General features: G+C 41.4%; 1 protein-coding gene across 4 annotated transcripts; it reads right to left on the bottom strand.

Annotated features, from left to right (window-relative positions):
* Positions 1 to 3,510: 3,510 nt before the first annotated feature.
* asxl2 (ASXL transcriptional regulator 2) lies at positions 3,511 to 16,143 on the bottom strand. Of its 4 annotated transcripts, XM_044047157.1 has the most exons (13): positions 16,007 to 16,143; positions 13,621 to 13,703; positions 13,426 to 13,428; positions 12,566 to 12,674; positions 12,152 to 12,293; positions 10,193 to 10,311; positions 9,527 to 9,647; positions 8,075 to 8,134; positions 7,595 to 7,755; positions 7,348 to 7,444; positions 7,124 to 7,229; positions 5,989 to 6,709; positions 3,511 to 5,728 (listed from the first exon to the last, which is right to left on the bottom strand). In XM_044047157.1, the coding sequence occupies exons 1-13, from the start codon at positions 16,061 to 16,063 to the stop codon at positions 3,950 to 3,952; spliced, it is 3,558 nt and encodes a 1,185-aa protein (XP_043903092.1). In that variant the 5' UTR covers positions 16,064 to 16,143; the 3' UTR covers positions 3,511 to 3,949. The 4 variants fall into 4 exon arrangements, with proteins under 4 accessions (XP_043903092.1, XP_043903093.1, XP_043903094.1 ...); XM_044047158.1 differs by lacking the exon at positions 13,426 to 13,428; XM_044047159.1 differs by lacking the exons at positions 12,152 to 12,293; positions 12,566 to 12,674; positions 13,426 to 13,428; positions 13,621 to 13,703; positions 16,007 to 16,143 and adding an exon at positions 10,998 to 11,693.
* Between the last annotated feature and the right edge of the window lie 187 nt (positions 16,144 to 16,330).

The following is a 16,330-nucleotide window of genomic DNA, read 5'->3' as shown; positions in this document are numbered from 1 at the left end:
TTATAGATAGATCTACTCGGCATAGTAGAGAGAAGACAGGGGCGTATTCTTTAAAGATAGGGCCCTACAAACACTGTCCTATCAAGTCTGCCTGTTCATTCATCTAAGACTGCAAGTATGAGTACATAATGTGCAGTTTGAAAATAATAAAAGTAATATAATATGTACCAAATGCTGACATGGTAAAGCAAATTCATGTTCTACAAAGGTTGCATGAAGGTTGTGACAAAGTAAAGTTAGGGGATTGTTAAGGTTGTATGAAGGTTGTGACAAAGTAATGTTAAGGGAACGTTAAAAGACAACGTTCTATAAAGGTTGTACTAAGATTAAGACAAAGTAACGCTAGGGGAATGTTAAAAGAGAACGTTCTATAAAGGTTGTGACAAAGTAGCTTTAGGGAACGTTAAAAGAGAATGTTCCATAAAGGTTGTATGAAGGTTGTAACAAAGTAGCGTTAGGTGAACAAGGTTGTGACAAAGTAACGTTAGTAATGTTATGGAAATGTTCTGGGAACCAATAGAGAACGTTGTATAAAGGTTGTAAGAAGGTTGTGACAAAGTAACGTTTGTCATGTTGTTGAGGTTTGCCCAATGAAGCACAAGATCCATCTTTCCAAAATGGCTGCTATACTGACCAGCAGGTTTTATGGGCACGAGTATAGTAATTTAATACAGTTGTCTAGTTATTTTGTGTTTAATGGTAAAAAAAATAAATATTTTTTTGTTTATTTTTAAGCACAAGCTTTTAATTGATAGTTTGAGGTCATTTTGGTGACAAAAAAAAACAGTTTCACTCTGTTGGTGAAGTGGTTAGCATTCTTGCCTTTGTAGACTAGCTCGATTTTAGTTGGACTAGCGCGTTCACCTGACATTAAGAAAACCGAATAACTGTCTTCATCTGACTAAAATCGGACTTTTAACGCACTGACTGTAATCACTGTGAATTTGTAAGTAAACAGTGAATTCAGCAGACGCATTTAAGCTAACACATTGGGCAGAGGATCACCTGAAAGTACAGTCGCCGGGCGAGTTGTTGTTGTCGTCGTTTTCCTATAAAAACAAACAAAAAAAACATGTCACAGACACATCAGTACATGTCATAACATTTATAACGTGTGCCATCAATATCAATGAGTGCAGATTAGACAACACAGATTAAACTGAATTTAAAGGTGCACTGCAACCTTTTTTTATTTTAGCGTATAATTTTTTTTGAAATTGAAAGAGACAAGAGTTAAACAAAAAGACATCATAGCTGAATTAAAAAAAGTGATGCACAGTATCAATTTCACACCAATATCGTTGCCGTGAAGCCGATTTGTCAGCAGAGGGCAGTGTTCATTTACTCACAAGCGTCAACTTAATGTTTGTAAGTAAATTTGTGAGGCAGATTTTAAAGTTTGGTTCCAGCCCTAACCCAAATGGTCACTGATCTATTACAAGTTCCTAGGGCTCGATGACAATTCTTCAGCGTCTTAAATGTGAATATTTTCTGGCTTCTTTGCTCCATATAAACAACAAAATCATGAAAATTGAATTATTTTTGGTTTGTGAGCATCACAATTTCCAGGTTTGAAAAAAACCAATCAACATTTTCTGTGTTAAACACTGTGACGCACCAGTAAACGACAGGAGGGTTCTTTCTCTTCATTATTTATTCATAATAGTCTATAACTCTTGATAAAATACACTTTGTTTATGAGTGCTGATTACTATATTACATTCACCCAGAGATTAAATGGAGACAAAATGACATAGGTGTGTTAAAAGTGACAAAACGTGACAATTTCTTAAAAAAAACGGCAGTGAAACGGTGCCCGTGAAAAGGCAAAAACACACACTTTTAACGGGTGACTTCAGTGACAGTGGGGCGCTGCCGCCTGATTTCATGTTTGTGTTCTCATCGACAGAACATTATGAGCGTTTTTTTTGCCAACTCCTTTTTGCAGTGCAGTCCTCAAACCTACGTGGAAACAAAACAGTATTCTACCATCACGCTCAACCGACAAGATAATATTTAAGTGGGGTGAAGGAAACCTTGTGTGTGTTATAATGTGTGTCATAATCAACCGACTTCAGTGAAACGACGAGACTAAATCTGTGGAAACCTCTCTCAATCTAAAAAAAGTTGGAATTGTCCACGCGACACAAAACACGTCCTACACACGTCCACTGACTTAGAGGTTGTGTTTATTTTTTTTGTCTTTGTTTCACACGTGACACGAATATCGACGGCGACACGTATACAAACAGTGGACTTAATCTGTAGGAAAAAAACGTATCAAAATGTCTGATACCTGTGTTAATTTGAATTACAAAAGTTGTTCTCTGTTCGTTGGTCTGTCCAGTTTGAACGAAATAAAAGGAAAGCCAATATATTATTATTATTATTATTATAGTAAATACCCTGTTGATTTGTCACAAACAATTAGCAAATAGATTTTTTTTATATTAAAATATATTAATTAAAATATATTACTTTAACTAGTCAGACAATAAAAACAACTTCTGATTATTTATTATTATTATTTTCTTAAAAGGTGACTTTGGCATATTACCGCGGAAGTGATTGCTATAGCACAGGCCTCCTGTACACCTCTGGATTTATAAATGATGCATTTCCAATGCAATATCTAATCATGAGCACGGCAGGGGAAACACTCGACACTGGCCCGTTTTACATTTTAACGCGTAATAATAACCGTAAAGCACGTCGGTGTTTACACCGCAAATGTGCTGGTTGTGCTTACGATAGTTTATACGGCGTTAACACAGCGACCTCCAAATCGCCGCATTGTCGACCAACGCTGAATCATCACATGATAAAGCATTTAGCGTTTTAGCACAGATTACTGTTTCCCCACAGCTAAAAAAAAAATAATCTGTAATTAACAGCTGGATATGCTCAAACAAAGTGTACTGCACAAATGAAACATCTACGCTTATAAGCATGTACGAGCAAATATATACACGAACTTAATTTCGCCTCTGCTGACGGACGCACACGCACAAGGTAAGCCAACGCCAGAGACAGAGACAATATCTACAACGCGCCGTTTAGAACAGAAAGCGCAGGCTCACGTAGTAGGAGATGACGTTTGACCTTAGCCTGGAATGGAAAAGATCAGAATCAGCCAAAAGAAAGCACATATAACAATTCTTATATAAAGTGATTCTCCTCGTCTCTGTGTTTTAAAGTAAGTGCTTTACACAGTTGAGTACAAGTTGATTGTTTTTTCTTTTCATACATTTCTTTACTAATCTCTAAAACTATACATATTCTTTCTAGATCCTAAATCTGTGTGTTTAGAAATAAATGTACAGTTTTGTCTTTTATATATATATATATATGTATATAGACATATATGTGTATACATATATATGTATATATATATACACATATTCAATATAAAATAGTTACTGTAAGTTGCACTTCCCTGCCATGCGTGCATAAATGCCAAATAGGAGGTACTTTACAACTAATGATTATCAATAGCGCCCTTTTTTTGCCTTTAAATCACGACTGATAAGGCCCGGTAATAAAAAGTGAGAGTCTAAAAACACAACAGTCATTATTCTACAAAAATAGCAACATTCATTTTTCCCTCCTTTTTTTTAAAAACTACACTCACACACACACATATACATATATATATAGATTTAAAAAAATATATAACACTAATCCTAGCCGAGTGCAAACATTGCCAGATTTTATATTTGTCACACATCTGACAAACTACTCATCTGATTGACATTTCTAAATTGCACAGTACAACTCTTCTCAGATGTCGCTGAAAACAAAAGACCATCCAGTGTAAATCCTCGCCTCTCTCAGTGACCACATGACCCAACGTGCTTCATTCCGTTTTCTGTATTGATCCTGAACGACCTGCTCCTTCCTGGTGCCGCGACTCGAGAACAAATCAAACCAGCCACGACCTCCGGGTTTATCATCGTACGACTAAACACGAGACGCACAGTTTGGAGGGCCCGATGCAGTCGTCGTGGCAAAAGGCGCCGCACCCTTTGCACATGATCATCGCCTTGAGTCGGCAGTAGCATTTCGACTGGACGTCCTCCATGTTGGAGCCCTCGATGAAAGACTGCTCGGGTGACGGCTCGTCCTGGCTACCGCGGTCTAGCGGGTGATTGGCGGGTATGGTGGTGACGGTCACTGAGAACGACATGACGCTCCCGCCTCCCTCGGCCTCCGATGGGGACGCAGAGGAGCCGGTGCCCGCGGCGCCGCGGCTCAAAGCGTGAGGTACGGACATGCTGATGGTGCCGCCGAAGCACGGCGCCACCGCGGGTTCCTGATTATCCAGCGTTCTCTGGGTTTGAAAGGCAGGCGGCTGCTGGTGACTGGGGTCCACTTGGGGAAGATATGGCTCCGAGTTCCCTTGATTACTATTGCAGAGTTGGAGGTGCCTTCGGTGTGACTGAGAAAAGGCGCTGGTGTCTTTGGCTGTCGCGCCGGCGCTGTTGTTATCAGCACCGGCTGCATTGTCCTCTGATCCAGGTTCAGTTTTTACGCTGGAGCAACGCTGAAAGCCTGCTGCGTCGTCAGACTTGGCGGACGAGTGTCCTTGCTGCTCCGTTTTAACCCCGGAAACAGGTGAGAAAACTTTCCTGACTGCTTCTTCCTCCTTCACCGCCTCCTCTCCTTCTATACTTTCCCTTTTTAAACACGTGTTGGGGATTACAGACTGTTGCAGCCTTTTATTGTCTGTTCCTCTGCCGTACGTGGACACATTTAGTAGGTAATGTCCTGTCATGGCAGGCCGGGGTATCCGCTTACGGCCCAAAAAACCGACACAAATCCTGGACCGGTCCTGATGATTTTCTGTATGCATCAGTTGATGGACTTTCAGCTGAGAGTGCTGAGGCCCTAAAACACCATAAGGCTGGCTCTGCTGGACTTTCCGCTGCATAAGAGCCTGTAGGATCTGCTCTTGGGTGTCCTTGTTAGGAGGTTCCCTGTGATGTCTCGGGTATTCTGGAAAGATTCCAGCTCGTCCCGCTGTGTGGAGCTGATGAGACATGTGCCTATCGGCCCTGTGCTCAGCAGAGAGCGCCATCTTGCCCTTACTACCAGAGGACGAGTGTGACATCTTCACCTCCAGCTTGGAAAGTGGTTTTGGGAGGATTTGTTCCAGTGGAACCTCTTTGCCCTGCAGAAGCTGCGTGACCAGCGGGTTGTTTGCTGGGATACATGAGCTGTTCCTGGTTGATGATCCACTTGGAGATGGGTTTTCCTGAACCTTGGGTGTCTGCAGAGATGAGGAGTTATTTTCAACGCTGTCGTGTCCCACACTGACAGCGCCAGTAAAAGGACCTTTCTGTGCATCGTCAGGTTTGATCGAATGAAATGCCTGAGACCCAAAGGAGGAGTCCAGTGGTTGAGAAGGAGGTGTGGTGCTCTGATTGCTGCTGGTGCTGGTCGGTAACCTGGTTGGTGTGTGCGGTGATGTTGGGCTGGGGCTGGGTGATGGCTTTGTCTGCTCACCGCTGCCTCCTCCTGGTCCCGGGCCTGGCACCGCTCCCTTAGACATGGATGAAATCGCGGCAGCCGCTGCTCGCTGTGCTCGGGCGAGCTGTGCTTTGGCTTTGATGTCAGCCAGAGTACGAGCACCGGTGCGGCCCGGGCTGCTGAGCGGAGCGGGGAGCGGGGTCCTGGGCGAGACTTGGCCAGGTGAAACGGGAACAGGGAGAATCCGTGACACCGGGATCTGCAGAGTAAGAAAGAAAGATGTTAGAGAAGCAAATGGGAAAAACATCCCTGAGATGAATGGTGCATCTCTGGTAAAAACAGAACAATTTTGCTTGTTCATCCTTAAGTTCCCACTGATGCCAAATGGAGTCGACTCTACTAAAACCTAGGTACATTTCAGAGTGATTTAACCGTGAAGAGAATGCTGATCAAAAAACATTTAAAAGTGGGATTAATCAGGGTTTTTGACCAGTGGAAATGGGGGTATAACTGTCCTACCTTTAGAGGCGGAACCTTCTGATTTGTTGGTGTCGAAGGGCTGGATATGGATGATGCTGAGGGGGAAACGGAGGAGACAGAAGACACTGAGGAGACTGAGGAAATGCGGGGCCTTTTCTCTGGTGTCAGTTCACCCTCTGTCTCACTGAGGGATTTCCTTTTCAGAGGCTCTGAGGGGACACCACGCTCAGCGATGACCTCTGCACTCTCAGCAGGCTTAACCACAGGCGGAGTGTGATCCTCTTTAAGATCTGAACTCGCCTTTGGTAGCGGGCTCTTCTTAACAGGCGACTGGGGAAGTTCAGGTTTCTGCACCTGCACTTCCTCCTTCTGCTCCTCCTCAGGCAGCGATCCGGCCGCCTTCGGTTCAGTCCGTCTCTCCACCTCTGGCGTTTCCGCCACTGCAGGGGGCGGCTCAGTCTGCGCTGTTGCGCTCAACCTGCGGTCCTCGGCTTGCTGCGAGCGCCGCGTCTTCATGGGCTCCATGGTGGGGACGGGCTCTTTTTCAGCAGGCAGTGTCTTGAGGGGCTGCGGTGAAGCAGTCCGTGTTTGCTTCTTCTCTCTAGCAGTAGTATCGGCCTGGCTGCCGTCTTTTCTGCCCTTGGTTTCCTCTGGTGCTTGAGCAGTTACCGTCTGATGAGTGGGAGACTTAGGCTTGGCAGACGTCTGATTCAGATCAGCCTTTGTCAGCTCTTTGGATTCCTCATAGCTGAGCCCAGAACTATAAGAAGAGGAAAGTAGAAATAAAAAATTACATTTCTTAAAATGAACACACGAACACAAGACTTTTACATAGGTTTTGTGTGTCAATTTCTATATTTTAGTTTGCAGTATTGTTTTACTGATAGTGCCGTTGTTTGATCGACATGTATGATCATTTGTTTTGAGTGGTTTTGAACTGTATATTATAATAATCTATCCACATCAGTCCACTCTTTCCTCACACAATAAATTACCCCATACATCCAGAGGGTTTTTTTAAGCTAGCAAAGGGTCAACTCAATTTTACTTACTGGACACCAAGCAATTCAATGTGATGTGACTTCTTACAATTTAAAAATCGTATCAATCAGATATATCTAGAATCACAGAATCCACAAATGACCCAGATTATCAACCACGGAGGAGAACCTACTTTTCGCCGTAATAATTTTCAAAGAAGGCCTCCTTCCACTGCTCAACTTTCTTTTCCTTCTCAACTTCTTGACGCATCCGCAGCTGCAATTCGGGAGTGAATTCCCCTACAAAGGAAAAAGCAATAAAAAAAAATGAAATTAAACTTGTAAATCTCGGTGCTAAAAATTGTCTTAAAATGTCAAGTGAGCGTCTTTATTATCACTCGGAGGCCGTTACACTTACCCTCAGACAGCCTCTCCTTCCAAGACTGTGCAGCTGACGTGAAGAACTCATTGTTTAAGGCAGAACTTGTGACCTTGAGAAGACCGTCCATGCAGACCTGGGGAGAGGAAGTGCAAATGTTACACTGATTTATACACAATACATAAAACTGTAATATACTGAATTACGACTTCAATATTACTCTTGACACAGCGAGTGCTAGATAATGCAAAGGAAACATGAAAAGTAGATGTAATCTTAGAGCCACCTGCCGGTCTACTTCAGGCAGAAGTTTGACCAGTCTCTGCTGACAGTCTGAGGGCAGGACTGAGAAGGTGTGCTTGTTGATGATCGCCCGCAGGTTGGTGTTGACCAAAATAGAGTCCGGAGTCTCCACGTCTATTTTACACTTGGTGCGTTTTATCTGCCCTAACAACACAAAGCAAACAAACGCACAAGGGGTCAGTCGTGCGGCTGATATCGTGAATCATTTATTCATAAATGTGGGCGTGTTCATCGGGAGACGTCAACAAACAATTTCACTCAAGCGAGTCCAGTTTTCTGCAGCTAACCCCTGAAGATGACAGTAGACATTGATGTCCAAGAGAAAATATTATCTATGTGATTTTAGGTCATAATTAATAATTGTTTTGATTTGGATCTCATCATTTTATTTGTTGTTGATGAGGACAAATGTAGATCATCAGCCTTTTCTGTCCTATTAAAGCAAAGCAGATGTCTGATTTACCTGCACGAATGCGCCCTGGCCTCGGCGAAACCTTCCTGGGCACGACTGGATGGCATAGGTCTGTTTGGAAAGAAGAAGATGAGAAGGAAGAGAAGCTCTGAGAAACTTAAAGGTGATATGTTATGTTAAACATGTATTATATCAAAATATAATATGACAATGATGTGTCTTCCGATAATGAGAAAACATGTTAATTAAAACACTGGCTTCACTGATTTTGCGGGCTGCAAACTGCGTTTATGTTTTGGTTCGGCATTTTGGTCGGATACCAGTGCTGCTGCCAAGTGTCGGAAATCCTGAATGATATTGGAGCCTAAAAAGCCTCAATACCCCTTTCAGAAATGTCTCAACCAGGGGAGAAGAAAAATGAGGCTCTGCAGTTGAGAAGCCTTAAAATAAAGACGGCTGAAAGTGGAGAGGGAGTTGACGACAGACCATGACAGACATGCCTGTGTGGACACCTTTCTCCTGGACAGGGAAGCAACACAGGGAACTTCAGCCAAGGTTAACCCTGAGTGCTCTAGCGGCATAGACTTGTGCCACAAACGCACCCTTGGTAAATTGTCGTGAGAATAATCTTGTTTGTTGTTGAGTCAATGTTAGGATTAATTTTACATTTTTTTTTTGCAATAATTGTGCCGAAGTCACAAAATGGACTGTTTTTCTTTCATTTTAGTCCATGAAAACGAGCCGAGTGAACTTTGAACTGTGACATATGACCAAATTTGACCAAATTCAATCAGTTTTTAAAAAATACTAAGTCCTTTTTTTGCTCCGGTGTTTATCTAGTTGTTGAAAATGGAAAAAAATATCTAATTTCATCAGACGTAACCCTAGGGTTGCCATCAAGGAAAGCAGCCTTGACAGACCACAGTCTATCTCAAACACTTGATGGTTGGTATATAACATACTGTGTATAACCTTGTCATTTCCTCCCATCATGTGATAATTCTCCACTGCTGCTCTGAAGTAAGACACACTTTCACACTTTCAAACTGTTGCTGACTTGTGGAAATGAACCAAATAGGTTCAATGTTTATAAAATAAAACAGACGCTGGAACAGTTATGTTATGTTATGTATATGTTGAAGAGGTACTATACTGTAATGGAAAAGTGGCATTGCATACAGTATGTGTATGTAACACCGGGTATAATTCCACCGTGTATTTTCTGCATTTTCTGCATTTTCTGAGAATCTGGCAACCATATGCCCAAGTTTTTAATTGAGATTGCTAAAACATTTTAATTTTACAAATGTCATGAGCTGTCGAGTGATGTCATACATTGCTTATAAGTCTGAATGATAATGTTTTTTTTTCTATTCATTAACCTAAAGCAACAAAAACAACCATCAGTCATTTGCATAATATAACAGTGAAATCTCATGCAATGAAAATAAAAACGACACCTCAGTTCCTCATGTATATGACAATGTAATAGCTGCCATCTACCAGTCTTTGCAGTAATGTTGTCGGCCATATCTTTAATGGATTTTAGGAGCAGTCTGGGACTGGAGGCAGTTGGCATTCCCCCCTGCCTTCGCTGGTTTCTCTGCTGCTGCTGCTTCAAGGCCTGGAAACAAGCAGAACAATGAAGGAACAATTAGCCAACAGTATGCAGGGAGAGTGGGAAAATGTGTAACACTCTGTTTCCCTGCAACAAACCCCACCAGAGCCACTTGGTGGTTAAATAACAATGCAGCAAATAATCTTAAGTTACATAACAGAAGCATACACCATCTCTTTTGAGGGGAAAAAAATAATAATTTAAATCTTTACACAATTATAAATGACCAGCACAGATGGAGTGAATTACGATCAAATTAAATCAAATTAAATGAAACACGAAAAGCAAAAAGCAGGTAAAGTAAAAGAACATCAACACTGCTACTGGTGTCCTTTATTGTTTCAAAATACTAGTACCACACTAAGACACGTGTGTCAGTAAAATGTATCAGTGGGGTGGCAGGGATTTCATGTGAGAAGGAGGGTGTGGCAGAAAGTCTTAACATTTCAGGTTTGTGCTTAGGCACAGACTGCACGTACACACATATGCGAATTCCGCTAAGACACAGCTTGAAGCGCATGTAAATAAAATAATACGGAGCACAAAAGTACCTGTTTCAAAGCTTTCTTGCTGTGTTTCTGTGAGGGGGAGATGAGTTTACTGGTGGGGACAGAAGGAGACGAACATCGAGGCTGTGGAGACGACGGCTGTGACTGCAGCTTGGGGGGAACTATGGAACACAAAAGCACACGGCAGATGTTACGAGACTCATTTCCTGGGGGTGGTGTGCCGACTTTATCGCGTCGCGCTTTTGTTTGGGGCGAAACTGAAACCAACGCGGTGCGCACAGAATCAGGTTGCATTACCTTTGCAAGAATATCACATTACTGAAACATCTCAACAGTAAGACAATAGTCAAAACAACTCCGCCCCGTGGATTGGAAATAAACGCTATTCTACATACCATAACAATTCCACTTGTTATTGACTTTGTGTCTCTTTGCATTGATTTGATCACATTTAAAACGATACAGGAGCCCCCTCCTCACCCACTTGCCTGCCAGTAGCTAACTCGTGCATAATGAGGAAGTGGTCACGGGTCGCAGCGGATAGAATGCCGTTTCCTGTTTTAACAGTCACTATGCAACATTCAAGTGGCAGAGAAAAATAATGAGAGTCACTGAGAGCACAGCCGGAGGAAAAACAATATAATTGGCGCTCGCTGAAAGGCTCATTCACAGATGCTGCACTTCAATCAGGCACAATCAGGAGTGCAATTCACAAAAACAAGCTATGATTTGACCCCAGCAACACAAAAGAGCAAAATCTGCAATAACGCGATCAATATGTATAGATTCCCCACAGACACGTAACAGAAAGTATTGTAAACATCATCTTTAAAGAAAAAAAACCCACCTTTTGCTATCATCATGTTTGACTCTCAAGAGTGTTTTTTGGATGAGACAAACGCTGTCATTTAGGTTTGCCAAGTGGTGAAGCCACTTTCTCTCTCAACTTGCCTCATCTACTGCTACTTCAGCTGGTTTTCTGTGTTTCCGGAATGACTTATAAAAACAGCTGAGAAGGGGTGTCAACTTTGGGAGCCATAATGAAGCTCCACAACCAGTAAAAAGGGTCCGATAAACAGAGCTGCGCAACTCACTCACTGCATCGCTACTAATGAGGCTACTGATCACAGAGTGCCAGAAATTTAAGCTATTATGTAAATACACACTTTTTTTTTGCATTTTAAATAAACCATAACTCTATCTACTGTTTCACCAGAAAACATTGTTATCATTGATTGATTTGTGTCTAATTACAGTTATTTACGTGCATTGCTGAACAGACAATTTAGTTTAAGTAGTTGAACATTATGCTTGATTCATATCAAGACCAGTGAGTCGGCTCAAATTTGGGTTTCAGTTTGTTGAATTCAGGCCTTCATCATACATTACTGTGCAGGAGTCCGCAGCAAAACCCCAGTGACCATACAATATGATTATTTCGCAGCCATTTCTTCATTGGAACACATGCAGAAAAAACAGGAAACATTAAAAAAATGTAGTTTGATGTACCCTCGACACTGCCCCCCCTAATGTTACTGGTTAAACCTGTGTTTGTCCTACTATTTCAGGTCTATGACACCAGGTTTATTCAAGACATGCTTGAGCATTACATACACATGTTGTACAAGTTAAACTCACTGACAGCTGGCTCATATATTAGACCAATCATTCTCTACCGCTCACTCTCACAATCACACCTACGGTCAATTTAGAGTTTCCAATTGACCTAATCTCCGTATATATGGACTGTGGGAGGAACCTGAAGAAAACCCACACACACACGGGGAGAACAACTCCATGCAGAAAGGACCTTGTTCCAGCCGGGGCTCGACCCCAGGTCTTCTTGTTGCAAAGGCAAGAATGCCAACCACTACACCAACCGTCTGTCCCGCAGACCAAATAATCTAATATATAAAATTAGTCCCAATCGCTGCTGATGCCTGGAGACTTTTGCACAGTAATGATTTACACTAATGATCCCGTGTAAATGGGGCACAATACCTCTCCGCATCCACCTTCCTCTCCTGCCCTCTTGAGTGACGGCACTGCTGTTGTTTTCCGTGCTACGGGAGTCGGAAAGATTGTCACTGCTCTCCTCAGAACCGTCCTCAGACAGCTCATTCGCCACATCTGAGATGTCCTTCTGCATTGGGAAAAAAAACAGGGCATATAGTAATTAAATACAGGAGTAGACAGTCACCTAAAGGTTATAAAATGAACCCACATCACTCATGCCAATGTTTTCTTCTATTCTCAAATCATGATACTATTCTTATCAGAATACACACATTTCCCTGTCAGCAAACACCAAAATGACTAATTAGTGAGACAACCGTATTTGCATCACAGTCAGCTCACTCACCATTTTGGCTTTCAACAGCCGAGCAATGAAATCTGACGTTCTGTTTAACTAACCTTTAACGTGTAGACTCCCATTCTGCCAGGAACTTTGTAGAAGATTCCCTCCTCGCCACGAGAGTTAGTGTGCAGCATTGCATTCAGACATGCCAGCGGTGAAGTTCCACTGGATCATGAGAGAAAAATGCAAATTACACATCTGTTCCCCAGAAAACGAGACTGCTGGGCGAAAGAGAGCGAGAGAGACAGAGAGAGAGAGAGAGAGACGCAAGAAGGGCAAAGGCTGCTCTGATATCTGTTGTTGCTACCATGCATCAGGAGAATGTGTGTGAGTTAAGGTCAGATTCACATCAGTTTTGCTGTGATGGAAATTTGCTCTATAGTTTATGTGGAATCAGTTGCATAAAACTGACGTAAGGTCAATGTAATCCTTTTTTTTCTTACATGAAAATACCTGTTGCATAAAAGACACAACTACTTCCCTCAGGTCAGTCAGCAAAAAAAATTGAAAATAACTTTATTTATTTTGCGTTACTTGATGCGTGAATATTGAGTATAACACACAGATTAGACAAAATCAAATAAATCATCATTGATTGAAATGACACTACATAGACTCACAATTACTGCTGGGTAATTTCCATCAACATTGCATGGATGACGCTACTATCTTATGGTGTGCTTTGTTTTGTTTTAACATCGTCTCTGGGGAAAAAAAAAACCATGATATTCTTATGCAACAGGTGTCTTTGGGGCATTTACGGGAAAGTATTAGTCTGACACTGTGTCTTTATGCAACTGAAACTGTGGCATGTTATTGTTAATAACATGCAAATGTTTCAACCAAACAGGGTGGCATTGCTGTGAAGTTGTTAAGGTAAGTGGCAGTGGTGGGGGTGGGGCTAGCTTTTTCTTACCTTCTGGATGAGAACAGTGACAATGAAACGAAAAGAGATGAAACAATTATTAATTGAATAAGAATAACTGCGACGGTGTGGTCAAGAGAAAGGAAAGTACATGATATGAGCATTCAATAACTGTGGGGGATTCATGTAGTGTTGTGGGGAAAATGTCTCCTTGCAGAGAGAGTTTATCAAAAAAAAATCAATTACCTTATTTCTTTAAGTCTTTCTCTTTGGATCACCTGCAGGATCTCTTTATGGCTCATAGGTGTGTTTGGGTATTTTTCCAAAACCTACAATAACAAAACATTATCCAGATACATGAAATGAATATACAGTCCAAATAAGAGTACATTATGCAGGCTCAGATATATTTCTGCTAAAGCCTGATTTTTTCAAAGCCTTTTGACAGCATGACATAATGTGGACAGTAATCAAGAACGCAAAACCTTTTATACACATAGTGGCTTTTAGACTATTAGACATTGCACAAATACCACAATATGCCAATAATAATTAAGACTGCAATGACTAATCAATTATAAAAATGAATGTATTAGAACAAATCTTATTAAATGTAAATATTTTCCAGTTTTGTTGCTCCATATTACACAGAAAAACATTTCCTGGCAACAAACTGATGAATTAGTTATGAAAATCATGTTTATGTTTGCAGCTCTGGTAATGATTAACAGGTGCTTCATAAATAAGCTATAATTTCCACACAAGGCTGGAATAGTGTCATTTTCGGAAACACTGCTATTTGTAATGAGTAAGAACTACAGCAGTATCACTCCTTTAATATTAGCTACATTTAAAACATGTACTTTTAAAAGCATACTTATTTTGGTTCACATTCATATTTAGATACTGTATATTAGTATTATACATTGTGTGACCTTTAACGCTCAGGCAGCCAGTTTATTTACTACCCTCTTAAGTCATTAAGGACAAAAATGTCCACTTCCAAAATACAGCTAGACAAACTTTACAAATTGTAAACTACATCAGCCTTGCTAAGACTAGCACTAGATTTAAAATGTACACTCCTGATCAAAATTTCAAAATAAGACCAGTTGAAAATTTGCAAGAATTTACATTTTGCACTGTTGGATCTTAAGAAATGATCTAAGTAGTGCTTCAAAATGCAAAAAGAAGCAATGGGAGTGAGACAAAAAAAATTGTACACATTTGAATCCACATTTTTGTGAAGATTTAAGCTTTGTGGTCTTAAACTTTTGATCAGAGCTGATGAACAGCTTATTTCAGTTTAATGGTTGTTTGCAATAAATTGCTTACTCAAATGTCTTTTTTGTCTCACTCCCATTTCTTCTTTTTGCATTTTGAAGCACTACTTAGAACCTTCTTAAGATCCAACAGTGCAAAATGTAAATTCTTGCAATTTTTCAACTGGTCTTAACATTTAACACTACAAACTTCTTGTGACATCAAGTAATCAAACTGTCATTTAAAGGGTTAAATTCCTCAAAATGATTGAATGTTTTGTAGTTTTGAGCAGGGCTGAAGTTGTTTAAGATATTTATGCAGAAAGAAAAAAGTATAATAGTTTTTGAAGTGGAAAAATGGTCCTCTTATGGCTTAAGAGGTTAGTACATTTTAAATCTGGTAAAATTTATTTTCAGTGTTCCATATCAGGAAAAAAAAAACATAATTCCAAAAACTTTCTTACAAAACAATTATGCCATATGCACTAACACAGCCAACATGATGACCAAATCAAAAGGACAAATTTGTCAAAAATGTCCATAATGATACACGAGGGTTAAGGCTTTAACGAATTGTTCTGTTTTTCTATGTAGTTTAGTTAATTGGAAAACAAGTCCATAAATAAAGTCTGACATGGAAAAAATACATGTGTTTACAGGTATTACATTTATAGAGTTTGTTGTGTTATTTGCGCAAAAACATTTACCGTGTTTAACAAAATGACAGCGATGCTTTCAAACATGACACTTACTCAGAGTTTTTGACATATCGTGCTCATTAGCATGCTAAGCTAGCTGCTAGGCTGCGGCGCTAGCGGCATTCACTTCTGCATCTTACTACACGTTCACGTGTCATATATCTGTCATTTGCGTTATCTGTTATGTGGCTGTTGTAGTGTCGTACGGCTGCGTTCACGCGGTGCACACAAGTGTGCTTGCAACTGGTGCCAAACAAACTTGTCGACGAACTGAGTTGTGTTAGCACTAGCAAGCGTGATGCTAACCTGGCTAACACTGACGTGACCACTTCATGGCTACTTTCTCCGACTTGAGACCGCGACGGACGTGCCACCCGCGCCGTCCAGGCAGACACAACACACGGGAGGGGTGTGTGAGAGTGTGGGTGTGTAGGGGGTGGAAATGCTTAAGGTGCGATTTTTAATCCTCAACTGTGACAGAACCAGCGAGGCTCTGCGCAGCTACTGACAGCGGCGTTTCTGCCGTGTCTCAACCGTCAACACAGGCCTCGCGCAAAGTAACGCAACATTTCGTCTCCACCAGCGGGTCATGAACTCATCAACACAGTTGTACAAGTGGGAGCGTTCAAAGAAAACAACCACAACAAACGGCGCAGAAGAAACTCAGAATACCGTCTTTGCGGCTTCCGCCCACGTCCTCCCCTTCTTCCTCTTCTGTCGCTCCCTCATTGCGGATGTCTTAGTGTTGAGTTAGTCTTGTTTCGGGTGAAATGTTGCTTTCGTTACCGCGTAAGATCCCCTCCATCTGCCATGTTGGATTTACTGTAAAGAGTCACGTGACTCTGAAGGAAACGTCATCTTACTGTACATAGCTGTCATTTGAAAAGTTTTCCCTCCCCACACATTCTGTGTGCGTTTATTCCATCTGCCATCTTCACATTCATGGCCGGGATCAGAGGAGGACTGCAGAGCTGGTGAAGACACACCACAGTAGGC

This window comes from Solea senegalensis, linkage group LG16, assembly GCF_019176455.1.
Source record: "Solea senegalensis isolate Sse05_10M linkage group LG16, IFAPA_SoseM_1, whole genome shotgun sequence".
NCBI lineage: Eukaryota > Metazoa > Chordata > Actinopteri > Pleuronectiformes > Soleidae > Solea > Solea senegalensis.
Note: the sequence above shows the minus strand (reverse complement) of the source record. Positions and strands in the feature narration are given on the sequence as shown.